At 44.6% G+C, this 17,071-nt stretch overlaps 1 protein-coding gene across 6 annotated transcripts in view; it reads right to left on the bottom strand.

Moving 5' to 3' along the window:
* The window catches only part of LOC307041415 (dickkopf-related protein 3-like), a 40,176-nt gene extending 24,631 nt beyond the window's left edge, over positions 1–15,545 (bottom strand). Inside the window, exons 1-6 of one of the 6 annotated variants that reach the window (XM_079684815.1) lie at positions 15,525–15,545; positions 14,050–14,275; positions 12,493–12,645; positions 12,240–12,320; positions 1,662–1,754; positions 1,000–1,144 (exon numbers count right to left, since the gene is read on the bottom strand). In XM_079684815.1, the coding sequence (XP_079540941.1) occupies positions 1,000–1,144; positions 1,662–1,754; positions 12,240–12,320; positions 12,493–12,645; positions 14,050–14,229 (652 nt within the window). In that variant the 5' untranslated portion in view covers positions 14,230–14,275; positions 15,525–15,545. The other 5 variants (XM_079684814.1, XM_079684813.1, XM_079684816.1 and 2 more) reach the window with 5 other exon arrangements.
* Positions 15,546–17,071: the final 1,526 nt, after the last annotated feature.

Raw genomic sequence — 17,071 nt, 5'->3', positions numbered from 1 at the left:
GGTCGGAAAACCTTTTTGACCTCACAACAGCACGCCTGTTGGTTTTGTTTGTGTTCATTTATTTAAATGCCGTGCAAAAGTTGTAATGCGGTAGTGGGCTACCAACTGATCAAATTAACTATTGAATAAAGCTCTTTGAATGGAACGATTGAAGGTATTTGGATTTCTTAAGTTCAACCGAATCAGCACTCAAATTTGTCTTGTAGGATAAGTGGCCTTTGAACATTGTTTTATGCATAATCGGCCACTATACTAATAGCATCTCCAGAGGTTCCATTGACTTGTACAGTATAGGAGATAGAAATCAAACAGAAGTAGTAGCAATAAAATGGTGTGGAACATTTTCAAGCAATGTAATAAAAAAAGGTCATAATAGCTTAGATTTATATAGCGCCTTTCATGGGACCCACGGTTGCTTTACAGAGAAAAACAGGAGTAAAAACAAACAAAAACAAAAGGCAGTCAGACAAACAGTCAGACAGACAAAATAACAAATAAATTAGGGGCAGAATGCCTTGGCAAATTGGTCATAAGAAGCAATAGCAGAGGCAACAGTGCTGTTGAAAAATAAAATATATGGTGTATGTCAACGATAAAACAGAGTGAAAATCTGAAAAAAGGGCATCCAATATTAAAGCCAAGACACATAAAGACATGTATTTCACATTATAATTCAAAATACCCCGCAGCATTTTGTATTCATGTTGAATATAAACGTTGACAGGGACTGTGACGATGTATTTGGTCACATGTACTTGGTAAACTGTAATTATAACCCCTGAATCAGACCACAGGTCAGGTGAAGCAATATTTGAGTGGTTTTAGGGAATGTACAGTTACAAAACAGTGAAGAAATAACTTATATGAAAACTACAATTTGATAGACAGCTATCAAATTATAGTTTTATTCTGAGCACTAAAAAACAACCACCAGAGGTTGAAGAAGAGCTCCTGAGGACCAGGTGAATGCTCCTCTGTGGGGCCTCTGAAAGGACTCACCTCTCTGGAAGGCGCAGCAGAGGGGGAGGCTGCAGTCGCTCTGACCCTGACAGATGGTCCCCTCTTCTCCGGAGGTGGCGTTCACTGTACACTGGCCCCACACACACATCTGATCTGAGCAACACTCCTCATCCTTAGTGCAGGGCTGAGTTGGCACACACACAGATATGCAGATTGTAACACAAATACACGGTAAAAGTATTTCTGTACCATCATAAATCTTCACTGATCCTTTTGAATATTTCCAGCAAAAGGCACCTTGTAGCTTTTAAACATTGATGTGTTAGATTGGATGTTGTATTTCTGCTGTCTTGTACAGTTGACCATGTTATAATGATCTAACCATTGGAACACACACAGAGAGCCACATGCACTAACATGCATGTGAGGCTGGACTGGCTACATTAACACTCAGATTATAACACACTGCAAAGGTAGACATTACACTGAAGAAACCGAAACGTTGACTTTAATTTAGTCTATTATGCTATCAGAGTTATAGGAAATCTGTTGTCATAATACACTTCATTGAAATCAACGGTTCACTTTTATCAGTGTTTTACATCTTTACATGACATATATTTGTTTGCTGCTATGTAAATGCAATAGGTGTTGTATAGAACCGTTAGCTCAACACATAAACAACACGTTTGAGTGCTCACCATATCTGTGGGGATGCAGGGGAGGCACTTAGAGCTCTGGATCCCATACAGGCAGTATCTCAGGGCCCCACAGTCCTCACCCACCATGCACTCCTGAGACAGAGAACAGGAGTAAACCAGGTCATCTATAACAGAGCACAGAATTAAAGTGGATCAACTGAAGGTATTAATGTTGTCGTCCTTAAACTCTTAATCTATAAGAAAAGTCAATTTAATTACTGTTATATTACACACTACAAAGGAATGCTTAATCAAATACATGTTAGGTGTACATGTACATTTGTCGGTATAACAGTAACAGTTGTCCGAGGAGGATGTGGTTGCCAGATGTCCATCTCCATGGAAACTGTCTATCTATATTATTATCTGAATCTTTCCCATTGCTTTCTTCTCTACACTTGATATCTTTGTGCACAGAACATTTGCTTTAAAATGTTAATGTTCATGTATTTAACACACACACACACACACACACACACACACACACACACACACACACACACACACACACACACACACACACACACACACACACACACACACACACACACACACACACACACACACACACACACACACACACACACACACACACACACACACACACACACACACACACACACACACACACACACACACACACACACACACACACACACACACACACACACACACACACACACACACACACACACACACACACACACACACACCTGGAAATATTGACCACACAACACCCTGTACTTGACTTAATGAATGGCAGATGACTACAGGTGTTATGTGTCAATAGCCGCGTTCACACCGCAGTACTTTTCCCACTAGTTCTGATATAGTTCCGTACGACGGAGTAGGCTATTAGGGCCACACTTAGAGAAAAAAGACTTTCGAGAATAAAGTCGTAATAATTCGAAAATAAAGTCATAGTTACGAGAATAAAGTCGTAATATTACGAGAATAAAGTCGTAATGTTACGAGAATAAAGTCATAATTACGAGATTAAAGTCGTAGTTTCACAAGTGACTTGAGAAGCAGACATCAGCAGCGTCCTGCAATACAATGAGGAATGTGGAGCATCTTGTGAAGCATTACTTTAGTTTAGGTTTCTCAAATAACGAAATACTTAATCTTTTGGCACATCAGCATCATATTATCATAAGTATTAGAACTTTGAAAAGGTTTTGCAAAAAACTATGTCTATTTCGAAGAAAGAACCAAACGGATTTGGAGGAGATTGTCTCCTTTCTGAAGGAGAAAATGGCTGGTTCTGGTCGACTACAAGGCTATCGTTGGTTACATCTACGAGCTGTTCAAAGGGGATTTGTTGTTTCACAAGAAACAATGACACTTGTAATCAAGGCTTTGAATCCAGAAGGAGTCGAACGATAGCCTTGTAGTCAGTAGCGTGGAGTGGGTAAAATATTAGGGGAAGCCAATAATACGTCCTTTCTTTTGGGTCGGGGGTTTGGTGGTCAATGTAATAACGTAACCAGATGAGTGATTACAGCACCCGGTATCATTTTACACACATTTGTATCATACAGACTGCAGGACTTACACACGCCTGTTATCTAATGAATCGAGAGGTCCGCACGCACTCTCCAGCCGAAACTAATTAATTCACAAACTAAATCAGGAGACCTTTAACGTTTTACGTCTGATTCGCTCCTTTTTTCCTCGCTGTACACAGCTCCACTTTGGGCATTGGCCTGTCATCAGATTGTATTTGTTGTTGCTGCTGTAGGGGAAGTTTAGTACAATTATTTTTGATTAAATACTCCAAATCTCCACCCTCCATAATTGCACTTGCTTCAGTTGCTTGCTACTTTCTAACGGCGGTGAGAGTGGTGCAGTGGCGCTATCTATCTTCTATCGATTAGATTTATGATTCGAAAATTATAAAAGTAGACATGTGGATATTATCAGGCTGAACAAAACGTGCATTTATCAAACAGGTTTGTTTCTCTGCTGACCTTATTTTGAGCTATTTTCCAAAACCCTGTGGAGAAATCCCATTGTTTTTTGTCGAGGGAAACTATGGGAAACCGGGCGCAGCTTACTTCCGGGTTTTAGGACGCGTCACTGCAACACTAAATTGATGCGATTTGATTGGATTGTGAGGCAAGGGAAGCCAGCCGCCTCTGGCTTCCCTTGGCATGGCCCTGACCAATCACAGGTTGGCAGGGGCATGACGTGAGTCTTGTCTGATTGGTCAATCCCTCCATTTTTTTTCATCAAGGGAAGCCAATTTCGGCTGGCCTCCTCTCGCAACAGAGTGCAATCTACTGTTTCGCCATAACATCTAGAGGGGCGCTGTTTTACTCTTTATAAAATACTCAATGAGAATGGGGGAGAGACGGCGTTTTTATTAATTTATTAAAATTATAACTACAATCCAAAAAAACAGGGGAAGCCTGGCTTCCCTTGGCCTTGTTGACAGAGTCACATGTATAGCAATAAACTGGTCATGACGACGAGGTCTTCTTTAGCCTTAACTGGCGTGGTTTATTTTCATATGTGCATTGCACCACTTGACCTGCTCTCCATGAGAGCTAGAGAGAGAGAGATAGAAGGGGAACAATCCCTTATATCTGATACCTGACGTCAGCTACAATAGCTGCGCCTCCTTACGCCTATAGCGCCCTCTTACTGTGGAACAGTTATCGTGCAGTTACATGCAGACATATTAATACTTACACTTAACAGGCCTCCAGGAGAAAACGCCACTGCTTGTAGTGGAATCGGAATGAGCTCCTCATTGAAATCAGGACAGCAGAAAGCTTACAAATCTTCCGGCGCAGACTGAAAACTCATCTCTTTTAATAATAATAATAATAATAATGCATTTTATTTATATAGCGCTTTTCACGACTCAAAGACGCTTTACAATATGAGGGAGGGTAGACAAACAAGGACAGGCAAACAAGTAAGTATAGTAAAATAAATAAAAAGGCAGTCAAGAGGAAATTGATTGAGAGGAGGGGGGCTTATGGGTAGGCAGAGTTGAAAAGATGTGTTTTGAGGCGGGACTGAAAGACTGTGAGGGACTCAGAGTCACGGAGATCTTGGGGGAGGGAATTCCAGAGCCTAGGAGCTGCCACTGAGAAGGCTCTGTCCCCAAAGTTGCAGAGTGTGGATGTGGGAATGGATAGGAGTCCGGCTGCGGTGGATCTGAGGGACCGTGGGGGTTGATAAGGAGTGAGAAGGTTTGTGAGATAAGGGGGGGCCAAATGGTGGAGTGCTTTGTAGGTGAGGACCATCATTTTGTAATTGATGCAATGGGAGACAGGAAGCCAGTGGAGCTCTTTGAGGACTGGGCTGATGTGATGCCATGATTTGGTATGTGTGAGGAGAAGTGCAGCTGCATTTTGAACCCGTTGGAGTCTGTTGAGGGATGTAGTGCTGATGCCGTAAAGAAGTGAGTTGCAGTAGTCAAGGCGGGAGGAAATGAAGGCATGGATTAGTCGTTCGGCTGCGGGGCGGGTGAGAGAGGGTAGGATTTTTGCAATATTGCGGAGGTGGAAAAATGAGGTTTTGACTGTTTGGCGGATGTGAGGTTCGAGGGAGAGGGTGGGGTCAAAGATTACGCCAAGGTTGCGTGCCTGATTCGAGGGGGAAACAATGCTGCCATCGATGGTGAGTGTTATGTTAGTGACCTTGCTGAGGGTGGATTTGGAGCCAATTAGGAGGAGTTCTGTTTTGTTGCTGTTCAGTTTGAGGAGGTTATGTTGCATCCAAGTTTTAATAGCTGTCAGACAGGAATCGATGTGGGTAAGGGGTGGGTTATGGAGGGATTTGGTGCTGAGGTAGATCTGAGTGTCATCAGCATAACAGTGGAAGTCCAGGTTGAAGTGGCGGAGTATCTGACCGAGGGGCAGGATGTAAATGATGAAGAGGAGGGGTCCAAGTGCTGATCCTTGAGGAACACCTTGGGTGACTGAAGCTGTGGCAGAGGAGTGGTTGGGGAGGGAGATGAAGTGGGATCGTTCAGTGAGGTAGGACTGGAGCCATCTGAGTGCAATACCTTCAATACCAATGTCCCTGAGTCGGGTGAGCAGGATGTTGTGGCTCACGGTATCGAAGGCTGCACTCAGGTCGAGGAGGATGAGAATATTGAGGGAACCAGTGTCAGCAGAGGTGAGGAGGTCATTGAGGACTTTGACGAGTGCAGTTTCTGTACTGTGGTGAGGACGAAATCCAGACTGAAGGGGTTCATAAAGCTGGTTGGTTTGGAGATGGCAGTGAATTTGATTGGCTACAATGCATTCAAGAGTTTGAGAGGAATGGTAGGTTGGAGATGGGGCGGTAATTAGTGAGGGAGGAGGGATCAAGACCAGGTTTTTTGAGAATTGGAGTAACGGCAGCAGTTTTGAAGGCAGAGGGGACGGTTCCATGGGACAGCGAGGAGTTGAAAAGGTTAGCAAGATAGGTGCAGAGGACGGGGAGGCAGGACTTCAGGAGAGGAGTGGGTAGAGGGTCAAGGGAGCAGGTTGTGGGATTTGAGGAACCGATCAGATGGAGTATTTCAATTGGGGTAACGAGGTTGAACTGGGAAAGGCGGCGCTGGGGAGGAGGAGTCAGGAGGTCAAGGGAGATGGGGGGAGAAATGGTAGCGGTGGAGGTTGGGGGAGATGCTTGTATATCAGATGGAGCTGAGAAGGAGTGGTTAATGGCGTTAATTTTGTCTGCGAAAAACTGGAGGAATGAGCTGCAAGTGGCGGAAGTAGAAGTAGGGAGGTTATCAGCACGAGGTTTGAAGAGCTTGTTAACTGTGGAGAAGAGGGTCCTGGGGTTACGGGAGGGGTCAGTGAATATGTTGGAGAGGTAGGCAGATTTAGCGGCAATAAGAGCATCTCTGTATGCATTGAGATGTAGTTTGTAGCTTATGTAATGGACTGTGAGGGATGATTTCTTTGAAAGACGTTCAAGTTGGCGGCCTCGCTGCTTCATTTTACGCAGTGCGGGTGTGAACCAGGGTGAGGAGGTCTTGAAAGTAACAGTTTTATTTTTGAGGGGGGCTAAAGTGTTGAGGGAGGTGAGTAGGGTGGAGTTGAGGTGGTTGAGCAGATCGTCAGGTGAGCTGAGGGTTGCGTCCAGGGGGAGATTAGACGATAGCAGTTCAGAGAGATGGTTATGGTCAATGGAATGTAGATTACGGAAGGTGATGTTTCTGGGTGGGCAGGGGTTTCGGGTGGGGGGGGCAATGTTGAATTGTATGAGTTTGTGGTCGGAGAGGGGAAATGGGCAAGGGTGGAGGTCAATCACTGGGAGGTTGGTAGAGTAGACGAGATCAAGAATGTGTCCTTTCTCATGGGTGGGGAAGGTGACATGTTGGGTGATAGAGAAATTGTCCAGTAGGGTTGTGAATTCGGATGCCAGCTTGCAGGTGGGTGAGTCAATGTGAATGTTGGGGTCACCAAGTAGTAACAGACGTTGAGAGAGGGATGAGGCAAGTGTGAGGAACTCAGTGAAATCGGAGAGGAAGGAGGGATGAGGTTTAGGAGGCCGGTAGATGAGGATGACTGTCAGTGAGGGAGGGGCTTTGAAGGCAATGAATTCAAAGGATGAAACTGAGGGGAGGGTTAGTTCTGTGATCTGGATGTTCTGATTGTGGATTACAGCAAGGCCGCCACCACGGCGGGAGGGGCGGGGTTTAGTGATGTATTTAAAGCCAGGGGGGGATGTTTGGTTGAGGGAGAAGAAGTCATCGGGCTGTTGCCAGGTTTCGGTGAGCAGAAGGAAATCAAGGGATTTTTCCAAGATTAGTTCATGGAGGATGAGGGCTTTCTTGTTGAGTGATCGGATGTTAAGGAGGGCAATATTAGTTGAGTGGGAGGGGCGTGGTATGGTCACAGGCTGAAGAGGTGAGAGGTTGTCCAGGTTGACAGTGCGGGGAGGAATGTGAGATGAGGGGGAGGAGCGGAGAGGAGGTGGAAGGAAGTGTGTTATTATCAGTTTTTGGTGGTTGAGGGCGGTGGAATCCACTCCAGGTATTTGGGCCAGCTCTGAGCAGAGGGCAGTGGAATCCACTCCAGGTATTTGGGCCAGCTCTGAGCAGAGGGCAGTGGAATCCACTCCAGGTATTTGGGCCAGCTCTGAGCAGAGGGCAGTGGAATCCACTCCAGGTGTTTGGGCCAGCTCTGAGCAAAGGGCAGTGGGATCCACTCCAGGTATTTGGGCCAGCTCTGAGCAGAGGGCGGTGTAATCCACTCCAGGTATTTGGGCCAGCTCTGAGCAGAGGGCAGTGGGATCCACTCCAGGAATTTGGACCAGCTCTGAGAAGAGGGCAGTGGAATCCACTCCAGGTTTTTGGTACAGCTGGGATTGTAACGGACCAGTGGTGGGTGTATAATATGGAGTAATAAGTGCGCTCAGATGACATGACAGTTGTGGGACATGGCGGTTAGTCGACCAGATAGATGTTATGGATGATTTTCCGGACTGGGAGTAAACAAATCTGCCTTTGGAACCTCTATGGACATACCTCGGTCTGCGTAGAAGCCCGAGGCAATTGATGACAGACAAGCTTAGAGGAAGCGCAGAAAAGTTGTTGAGATTAAAAAGTTGGGAGACAGAGTATCGTAACATCGTAGTGCCGCGGTAGGATGCTAGCGATAGCACAGCGCTGGCTATGGTTGTAGACCAGCGGCGCTGAAAGTGGAGCTGTTGGCAGCCGTCAGACAGGATGAGAGGTCAGTTGCAGGCTGTCCTTTACAGCAGATGGGGGGACCGGCAGGAAGAAGAACCAGAGTCAGGGCCCACGGGGAGGGGCAGGACGAAGAATGGGGCTGGTTATTTGATGGATGGAGCAGTGTTAGCAGGTAGGTGTAGCAGGGTAGAGAACCAAGCGTCCGTCAAAAATGGCAGTCGGGTGTAACAAATATGTCCAGATCAGAACAAAAAAACAACAGAATAGTTAGCAATCTATAGCAGTAGAAAGTGGTCAGAAACTCTTAGATTAACACAAAGAAAGACAAGATTTTCGGACAGAGAAGCGGCGAACAGTCAGCGCCAGCGTCCTCTCACGCCGAAGGTATATGTGACTTTTGACTCCAATTCGAGCGATATAATTACTAACAAATAATTGCCAACAAAGCACTTATATACTAATAAAGGACTGGCTTATCTGAAGCAGTTGAGTAGCATTTGAAATGTTTTAGCTCTATGAAACCTGATGTACTTATATGATTCTGTTTTCTTCAAGTTTGTATCTTCTTGGTCGAATGCACTTATTGTAAGTCACTTTGCAGTGTGCGAAAAAGCACACGTCCCACCGTCCGGGACGTGTTATTTACAATAACGGACAAGTAGATCTTGTAATTGACTTGTCCGGTGGACAAGTGACGTTTTTCGCCCTCATTTATTGACAAATTATTGACAAATTAAGTTTACAAAAGGCAGAACTCATTCGCAAATTGTCCGTGTCCGACATTGTTCGTTTAGAAATGTTAGTTTCGGTTCTGCTTGTCAATTCCTAAGGAAATGCATCTCGCCGCTTTCTGTACTGAGACAGGGGCATGGCGTGGCGGGACGTGTAGCACAGTGGCAGGGTTGGGAAGCAAAACTCGGTTCCGAGTAGGAACAAATAACAATTGTCAGGTCCCGGGATTAATAAGAGTTGTGAGGACAGGACGCGAGGCCGAACCCCGCGGACCGCAGCTCTCTCTCTCTCTCTATGCTCCGGATCAGCTCATCGCTGCAGCTCAGCGTCTCTCTCTCTCTCTCTCTCTCTCTCTTTCTACACACAGCGGATCCGCTGCCCGTTTAACAGCCTCATCTTTGTCAAACTTTCTTATGTTCTTTCTTTAACACGTAATGAAGATTATTAAGCGTTTTAGCTCCTGTGTTGTTAATATTGACCGCCATTTCCTTTATGAAGTGAAACAGCCTCCCTGTCTGTGTCCTCGCGTTTTCCTCACATCCCCGGACCCCCAGACTCGGAGGAGCACAGGGATGTCAGTATTGTTTATGAAGCAGGGTATAGAAAGTACATTATTGAAATGACCATACTATTTATTTACTTTTAAAAACAGTGAGCAGCTGGGCAGCTGCAGCATGTGTATTGCAGGACATGTGTAAGCGTGCAAGCTTCTTTAAGTTGTAGAAAAGCGTACGCCTATAGGCTATGAAAATAATGTATTATTATTATTAGGCCTATAGTGTTGGACATGTGTGGTTGGACTCTGTCTCACAGGCAGGTTGCAGCATGTGTGTTGCCATATTTTCCATTCTGGACAAGTGAAAAATGTATTCGGACAAGTAAATTGCCAAACTCACTTGTCCATGGACAAGTACTCTCTAAAAACTTTTTCTCACACTGCTTTGGATAAAAGCGTCAGCTAAATGCAATGTAATATAATGTAGTCGGCCAGAACCAGCCATTTCCTCCTGCAGAAAGGAGACAATCTCCTCCAAGTCCGCTTCTCAAGTCACTTATGAAACTACGACTTTAATCTCGTAATTATTACTTTATTCACAAAACATTACGACTTTATTCTTGTAATATTACGACTTTATTCTCATAATTGTGACTTTATTCTCGTAACCATGACTTTATTCTCGTATTATTACGACTTTATTCTCGAAATCTCTCTGTTTTTTTTTTCTAAGTGTGGCCCTAATACTGCGTCGTAGTTCCGAAATGTCGCGTTCACACCAAAAAGAGCCGGAACTTAAATGAGTTAATGAGAACCTTTTTACCCCCTTTTCCGTCCCTGCTCGAGAGCAGGGACTTTCGTGGGAGAAAAAGGTTCCTATGTCTGATTAGCTGGGCGGATTGCAAACCACGCCCCGTAAAACTCCCAAAAGGTTTTGTGAAGCCGCCATTTTGTTATCCTCGCATTAGCATTACTAGCATTAGCCCAGCGCACAAACGCAGAGAGACTAACCTATGGCAACACAAAAGAAAACATGGGAGCGGTGGAGATGAGGAGGTGTCGGCGTTCTGGCGATTTACTTTGAAGGCTTCAGTAGAAGCTGCTGGGAGTCCCAGCAGCTTCGACTGAAGCCAGTCCCTAACTCCGGGGACTTCCGGCCGGGGACTTCGGGTGGCAGTATACGCCGTGAAGTTGTTTGCGGCCTGCCAGTAAACCCAAAGCAGAAGAAGAAGAAGTGATGTCAGCGGCTTCATTTGCCTAATCCTCCCCCAGGGACTTATTCCAGTGTGAACGCGATCTGTACTTAGTTCATGAGAACTAAAGAGTTCTCATGAACTAAGTTCTCATGAACCTTTGTAGGAAAAGTACTGCGGTGTGAATGCGCCTATAGGCTTTCAATACAAATATTTTCAACGAATGACTTTGCAGAAAAGAAGAAGCACAGTAACATTGTGTACAATAAACCCTGTTTACGACTCTCTAGTTACATTGCAGCCGACCAAGCTAAGCCCCCAGTGGGCTTTAAAATCACTTATAAAGAATATAAAGTTGTAATTATGATTTATTTGTTTTTTGGATGCAATTGTGCCTTTGAAAGTGTCATCATGGTTTGCTTAAATAGGGCAGATCACTTCATCAACAATTTCATAAATCAGACAAAGAGAAGTTAAAAAATAACATTTGCGTAAAATCAAGAGATAACAAGGCCTGTAATGATTCAATGCTGTGTCAGGATTATGAGACAAGTCATATCTAACTGGAAATGAATACACAAAACTAAACACCTTGCCATATATTTCCATTTTCAGGCACTTTTAAAACTTGTATGGACGTCTGTTTAAAGCTGTCACAGCTTAAGGTGACATTACAAAGTAGGAACATTGATACAGTAGTCATGCTGATAACAACTTCACACAGCCATCTCAAAACATCCACGGTTCAGCTCTCTTCATCCTAAATGTACAGACAACTGGGTGTTTTCTGTAAAGTTCTGAATCAGCCGATGCTACTGTGACTCTCCCTTGACTAATATAAGTGAGACTCCATGTTGAGGATGGAATGTCTTCACAGTTAGTCATTCAAAAGTGCAGACCTTCTCCCTCATGGCTCGCAGGCTGTCTGGCTTCCCTGACTTTTTTTCCTGCAGAAGGGTCTATTAACATAACCACTTTCTGTACTGCTGCCAGGAAAGCAACAGATCAAAACCACCGTTGTAAAGGAAAATGGCAACACAGGCTGAACGCAGTAATAATGACTTCAGCCCGGGCTGGCCACTGAAAGTATATGCTGCATGAGCTCATTCTACATAAAACAAGTTGAGACAGAACAGCCACAGTCCTTCTCTTCTTACACACATTATGCATACTTACCAAACTGAAGGGAATACATTTACATAAGTCCTTGAAGTTAATGTTCACCTAGAATGAATGCTGTTAAAATACAATAAAGACTCAAATGTGTCTGCATTTACTATTGCTGCTAAAAGAAACTGATTTTATCTGAAACTGGCGCGGCTGGATGTTTGTTTCTTCCTATTCTAAACACACTGGGGAAGCAGACCCAACACTTTGAGCTCAATAAAACAACTCACAGCTGTTCTAAGTATTCTATAGTTATACATTATATCAGCTTTACAAGGAATTAACCCAGAATGCATCAGGCCAACAGTTGTCTAATTCCTCACACAGACCAGACTCAGACTCACGTGATACCCCGAGTTCCAAGGGCCAGACATCTCCATGTGGATTTGTAAAAGATGAATGTCGCCTGTTTCATTATTAGTCCTCTATACAGCAAAATGTGACAAACACAATAGAAGTTATATCTTTGTGTTTTATTCATGCAAAGAAAAGGGGAAAATATTTATGTTTCAGCACATTCCTAAACCCATAAATGGATGTGACTGTGAACAAGGCTTGCTTTTCCATGTATGAAAACATAATCTGATAATAACACACGTTATCATGTTTCAGCGGGGAGCATACGTTGTCAGCTCCATCCAGGACCTGAAGCAGTCGGTCTTCATCCTTTGTCATCTTCCTCGTCTCATCGTGGGGGTTAGTATGCAGATCCAGGAAGGTTGAAGATGATTTAGCACTCTCAGTAGTTATCTGTCGGGTGGAATGTTCAGAAATCTCTTAAAAAATAAACCCAGAGTACTCCATGAGGATCAGATTTCAATAGGGAGAGGAGAATAAGAATCCTGCAGCTGGCTGTAACTGTTGAGAGTTTGTAGTATTCAGACATACTGTATGTATCAGACACTATGGTGTAATATAGTGAAGTACATTTACTCAAGTACTGTACTTAAGTGCGATTTGGGGCTACTTGTACTTTCCTTTAGTAATGCAATGTTATGCTACTTTATACTTCTACTACAATTTTGACTTCCAAAAAGTACAATTTTGGAAGCCGACATTGTACTTTTTGCTCCACTACATTTATCTGACAAAATAAGTTACTTTACATATTCAGATTATAAGCTAATACAAGATATAGATAAACTAATACAAATGATGATAAATAAATACAAATGAGCTGTACCGTTAACAGTTGTGATGAACAAATTAATGCATGCATAATAATAATCCAGTAATTGTATATGATTTTAAAATGGGAGCAGATTTTGATGCATATTTTAGTATGCATAAAAAAAGGTCCCCTATCATACTGTTTTTCATCAATATATCACAGGTTTCAGATGTATACAGAACCTGTCTCTGATTGGCTGAAACACCAAACAGATCATTGCAGCATTACCCATAATCCCCTCTGTTTCAGCCCTGTTTCCGTAGTGCTGATTCTCTGTCTGTTACTTTAGATGAAAATAAGGAGCCCCTCCCCACGCCCCTCTGAGAGAGATCTGGTTACAAAGAACTCAATGGTGCTCTAGGAGGAGATTCAGGTGATAAGTGGGGGGGGTTACCTTGGTTGGTGATTGGCTAATGGTTACACAAGCCAAAACATCGTCATGACATCCTAAAGTGGCCAAAATCTGATCAGCTCATTTTCAGACATGTTTTTATAGAAATCAATCAGGACAAAAAAGAGAGAATCTTTGTTCCTGAAACTTTCAGAGTCTCTTTCTATCCAGCATTTCTAGTTTTACTTAAAGAGTGCTTATTTCCCCTTTGTCAGACAATACTTTAATAGCAACACATTTCTTAGATTGTTGAAATCTAAATCCTGGGACGAAGACAAACCTCACTGTATCTAAGTGTCAGCTGAACAAAAACAAAGTGAGTATTTGTTGTCTATTAACTTTATTTTGACCAGACAAAATACATTATGAATAACATGAGGGCTATTATAGGCCATTCAGACACGGTTTGGGTCAGACATAGAGCATGCATGGAAACTATGTGTAGTGTCTGCTGGTCTAATCGAGGAGCACCACGAGATGTCCCTGACACAGATCATCTCCACTGCTATTCATTATAAATATGTACTGTATAAAAAAATAGCAAGTTATAAGAACTCTGCCTTTGTATGAATGTATAAAACATGCCACAGACCTGATCCACAGCCTCCTCCAGGATGTGCTGCGTGTCCTCCATCAGCTCCTCCACCTCCCGGAACATGTCGTTCAGGCTGGCCGGGCCATGCTGCAGGGCTCCCGGCAGGATCTCAGCCCCGCTCCGGACCCACAGGCTCAGGGACAGAGAGACCAGAAGCAGCAGCCTGATCCCGGACATCTCTCCTGTCTGTGTGCCGATCCACTGAGCAAAGAGCAGTGACGCACTGAGGGCACACAGCTGCGGACGTTTTATTTGGAAACTCTGAGGCTTGATGGTGGGCTTATAAACTTGGAAGAATCCGGTTTAATGGCATGGAAAAGTTTCAAATTACAGTACATATACCAACGCATGTCAACATCTAACGGCTTTTGCTTTCAGACTAGTACACTGGAAACAAATGTTAAAAAGATCAAAGCTGGCAGGGGTTAAACCAGATGTGAGATCTGTGTGTGGAACATCACACCGGATTAAACAGGAAGAGACACGAGTTAATAACCTCTTCACTGTATTGCAAAACACATATAGGCCTACAATGTATTACAATTATACTTTTGAGGTGAAGTCCATCAAGTTTGTGATTCTGAACAACTAATATTCACATCTGATAGCGGAAATGTGTTTTTGAGGCTATTTTATACACAATCCCACCATTTGCTAATGTGAAGCTACGGTTAATCTCTAATCAGCAATTTTCTATGTTATATTTACATTGCAAATCGGGGGTTTTCATGTTAGTCTAAGTTTAATATTTAATGCATAACACGGCTATTAAGACACATTTTCAAGATGTATTTCAGTGTTTCGTCTATTTCGCTATGTCCAATGCAACAATTCAATATCAATGTAAGCAAAAGTAGTAAAATCATAATTTTTTTCATATCAGTTTTAATAAGTTAAGTTTTACTCAGCTTCCGTGAATTGATCATGTCATGTTTGTATCAGTTTCCCTGTCCAGAGGCCTGTACTACGAAGCTGGTTCAACCTAACCTGGATATGTTTGAGTTAGCCGGTTGGCCTAATCCAAAACATACGCGCTCTCGCTAAACTGTACTACGACGCGGGTTATCAAGTGGATCGCTCAAGCCAGCCGTGCCCTATCTAGTTCGGTGCGCGTTCACATGAAAGGGGTGGTATTTGGAGCATTCGACCAATCACAAACATGGAGAAGCATACTGACAGCGCAGCGTCATACTTCCTGAATGAAAAGTCAACTATAATATTAGACATATGAAGTTAAACTTTAAACATCCATGACTTAAACACTTTATCCATGATAAAAGCCACATAGTTGCACCTGCAAGGTGAATACAGCTGGTAAAAGAAAAAGTGTTTGAATGCGTACATTAACAGGTTTATGATATCACTGCCTGTTACGGATTGTGAAGGAAGCAGGACCCAAATGTCAATATAAACTGAAAAAACTCCTTTATTTCAAGGCTATGATATAAGCAAAGACAAAACAGAACACTCACCGCAGAACTAGTCAAGGCAAAAGACGAACCGACAAAGACAGACAGAAAACCCAGAACTTAAATACACAAAAGACTAATCACACAACAAGACACAGGTGAGGAAGGAGGAGGAAACACAGGGGCTACAAGTGAACATAATCAGACAATTAGACACACCAGGGAAACTAACGACAGGAGAAAAAAACACAGGGAAAAGGACCAGACAATAAACAGGAGGAAAACATGACAGGGAAAACAGCAAAACACCCAAACCTAGACATAGAATGTGACATCACCTAAACATACAAAACTACCAACGTGACATGAGCCTATGAGTGTGACAGAACCCCCCCCTCAAGGGATGGATCCCAGATGTCCCAAAAAACAAAGTCCAGCAGGGTGGGTGGAGGGGGTCCGGAGGGGGGGTCTCGGGCGGACAGCCCGGGGGCAAGGCAGAGACCATGGATGGGTTCTCGGGCGGAAGGCCCGGGGGCAAGGCAGAGTCTAAAAAGGGGAACTCGGGCGGACGGCCCGGGGGCAAGGCAGAGTTCAAAAAGGGAAACTCGGACGGACGGCCCGGGGGCAAGGCAGAGTTCAAAAAGTGGGGCTCGGGCAGACGGCCCGGGGGCAAGGCAGAGTTTGAGGAGGGGCGAAGACCACAGCTCTCAGGGGACCGGGCAGGAGCCAGTGTTTACCGGACAGGAACCAGAGCCGGTGGAAAGGGTGTTGGCAAGATTCTCCACGGAAGAGGACAAGGAGTTGGCAGGACCCCCGACAATACAGGTGATGTCGAGGCCTCCAACGAAACAGGACATGGGGTTGGCAGGGCCCCCGGTAGAAGAGTAGTCGGCGGGAACCCCAACGGGACAGGACACAGGGCCGGCAGGACCCCCGGCAGGAGATCCATCGGCAGGACCTCCAACGGCACAGGACATAGGGCTGGCAGGACCCCCGGCAGAAGAGTAGTCAGCGGGCCCTCCAGTGGCACAGGACATAGGGCTGGCAGGACCCCCGGCAGAAGAGTAGTCGGCGGGGCCTCCAACGGCACAGGATATAGGGCTGGCAGGACCCCCGGCAGAAGAGTAGTCGGCGGGGCCTCCAACGGCACAGGACATAGGGCTGGCAGGACCCCCGGCAGAAGAGTAGTCGGCGGGGCCTCCAACGGCACAGGACATAGAGTTGCCAGGACCCCCAGCGGAACCTCCAAAGGCACAAGAGTAGGGACTTGAGTGGAGACTCGAGAGGAAACTTGAGTTGACTTGAGAGATGACTTGAGAGGGATCTCGGGCAGAAACGAACGGAGACTCGAGAGGGGACTCGATAGGGAACTCGAGAGGTGACTCGAGAGGAGACTCGAGAGGGAACTCGAGAGGAGACTCCAGAGGTGATTTGAGAGGGAACTCGAGAGGTGACTTGAGAGGGAACTCGAGAGGTTACTTGAGTAGTGTCTTGAATGGGAACTCGAGAGGTGACTCGAGAAAAGACTTGAAAGGGGACTCGAGAGGTGACTCGAGAAGGACCTTGAGAGTGGACTCGAGATGGTTGGTTTGCCAACAGAACACGAGGAG

Source organism: Notothenia rossii, assembly GCF_949606895.1.
Source record: "Notothenia rossii genome assembly, chromosome: 5".
Lineage (NCBI taxonomy): Eukaryota > Metazoa > Chordata > Actinopteri > Perciformes > Nototheniidae > Notothenia > Notothenia rossii.
Note: the sequence above shows the minus strand (reverse complement) of the source record. Positions and strands in the feature narration are given on the sequence as shown.